Below are 961 nucleotides of genomic sequence, written 5' to 3'. Positions count from 1 at the left end.
TGTGTTACATTTATAATTGTCATGCATACGTAAATTTATAGGTTGATTTAGATGCGTATGTATGTTTACAAGTTGTCGTATATATGTATAGTTGTCGGTCGATATAGGTTTGTATGTATGTTTATAGATTGTCATGCATACGTATGTTTATAGGTCGGTTTAGTGATGTGTGCGTGGTTTCGAAGTGCCAGGCATGCACATAATTCGATTTAGATGTGCATGTGAGTCTGTAAAGTGTCATGTATACGCATAGTTATCAGTTGATATAGGTGTGTGTGTTGGTAGATTGACATGCTTACGTATAGTTATAGGTCGTATAGATCTAGATACATGATTGTCAATAGTCATGCATACGTACCGTTTTCGACTACGTAGGGGGTATGTCGAGACATGTACGTGAGCGATCTTAGGCTCGCTTGTATGTGCATACTCGTTTATGTGCGGGTCGAATAAAAATACTCGTCTTAGGAACCCAAGTTTTTCTCATCTGATACTGAACACAAGACCTCCTTTATCCCTCCCCCCGTGGGCCCACCACCCAAAATACCCCCCAGGTTTTTTCGCCACATTGACTCCCGACGACCCCATGGAAGTGCAAGACGAAGTCGATGAAGATGAGATGAGTGCCATACAACCTATGGCCGTGCCCTCGCTACTGCCCACAGCGACACCGAAGATAACCACAACCACACCCCGGTCACTGCCAGATGCTCACGCGAGTGACCGGTAAATACGTGTGTGTGCAAGTATCTGGGTGTGTATGTAAGTGTGCTTGTATATGTGACTATTATAAGTGCGTGTATGTATGTGTCGCGTGTGTTTGTTGTTATGTATGCGTATATACGTGCGCCTCATGCCCCTTACATTCACCATGTGCTGTAGCACCCAAGTTGCGCGCATATTTGATAAATATATTACAAATTATATACTTACCATATATATAGATATGCATATATTAAAA

General features: G+C 42.1%; 1 protein-coding gene across 1 annotated transcript; it reads left to right on the top strand.

Annotated features, from left to right (window-relative positions):
• Positions 1 to 554: 554 nt before the first annotated feature.
• On the top strand, positions 555 to 730 carry SARC_17293 (hypothetical protein; the record flags this gene model as incomplete). The annotated part of the gene is made up of 1 exon (XM_014288613.1): positions 555 to 730. A coding segment is annotated over one exon (176 nt), but the record flags the coding sequence as incomplete, so codon positions are not given.
• Positions 731 to 961: the final 231 nt, after the last annotated feature.

The sequence above is a fragment of the Sphaeroforma arctica genome (assembly GCF_001186125.1).
Source record: "Sphaeroforma arctica JP610 unplaced genomic scaffold supercont1.10278, whole genome shotgun sequence".
In the NCBI taxonomy this organism is placed as follows: Eukaryota; class Ichthyosporea; order Ichthyophonida; genus Sphaeroforma; species Sphaeroforma arctica.
The sequence above is the reverse complement of the archived record's forward strand: the minus strand, read 5'-3'. Positions and strand labels throughout refer to the sequence as shown.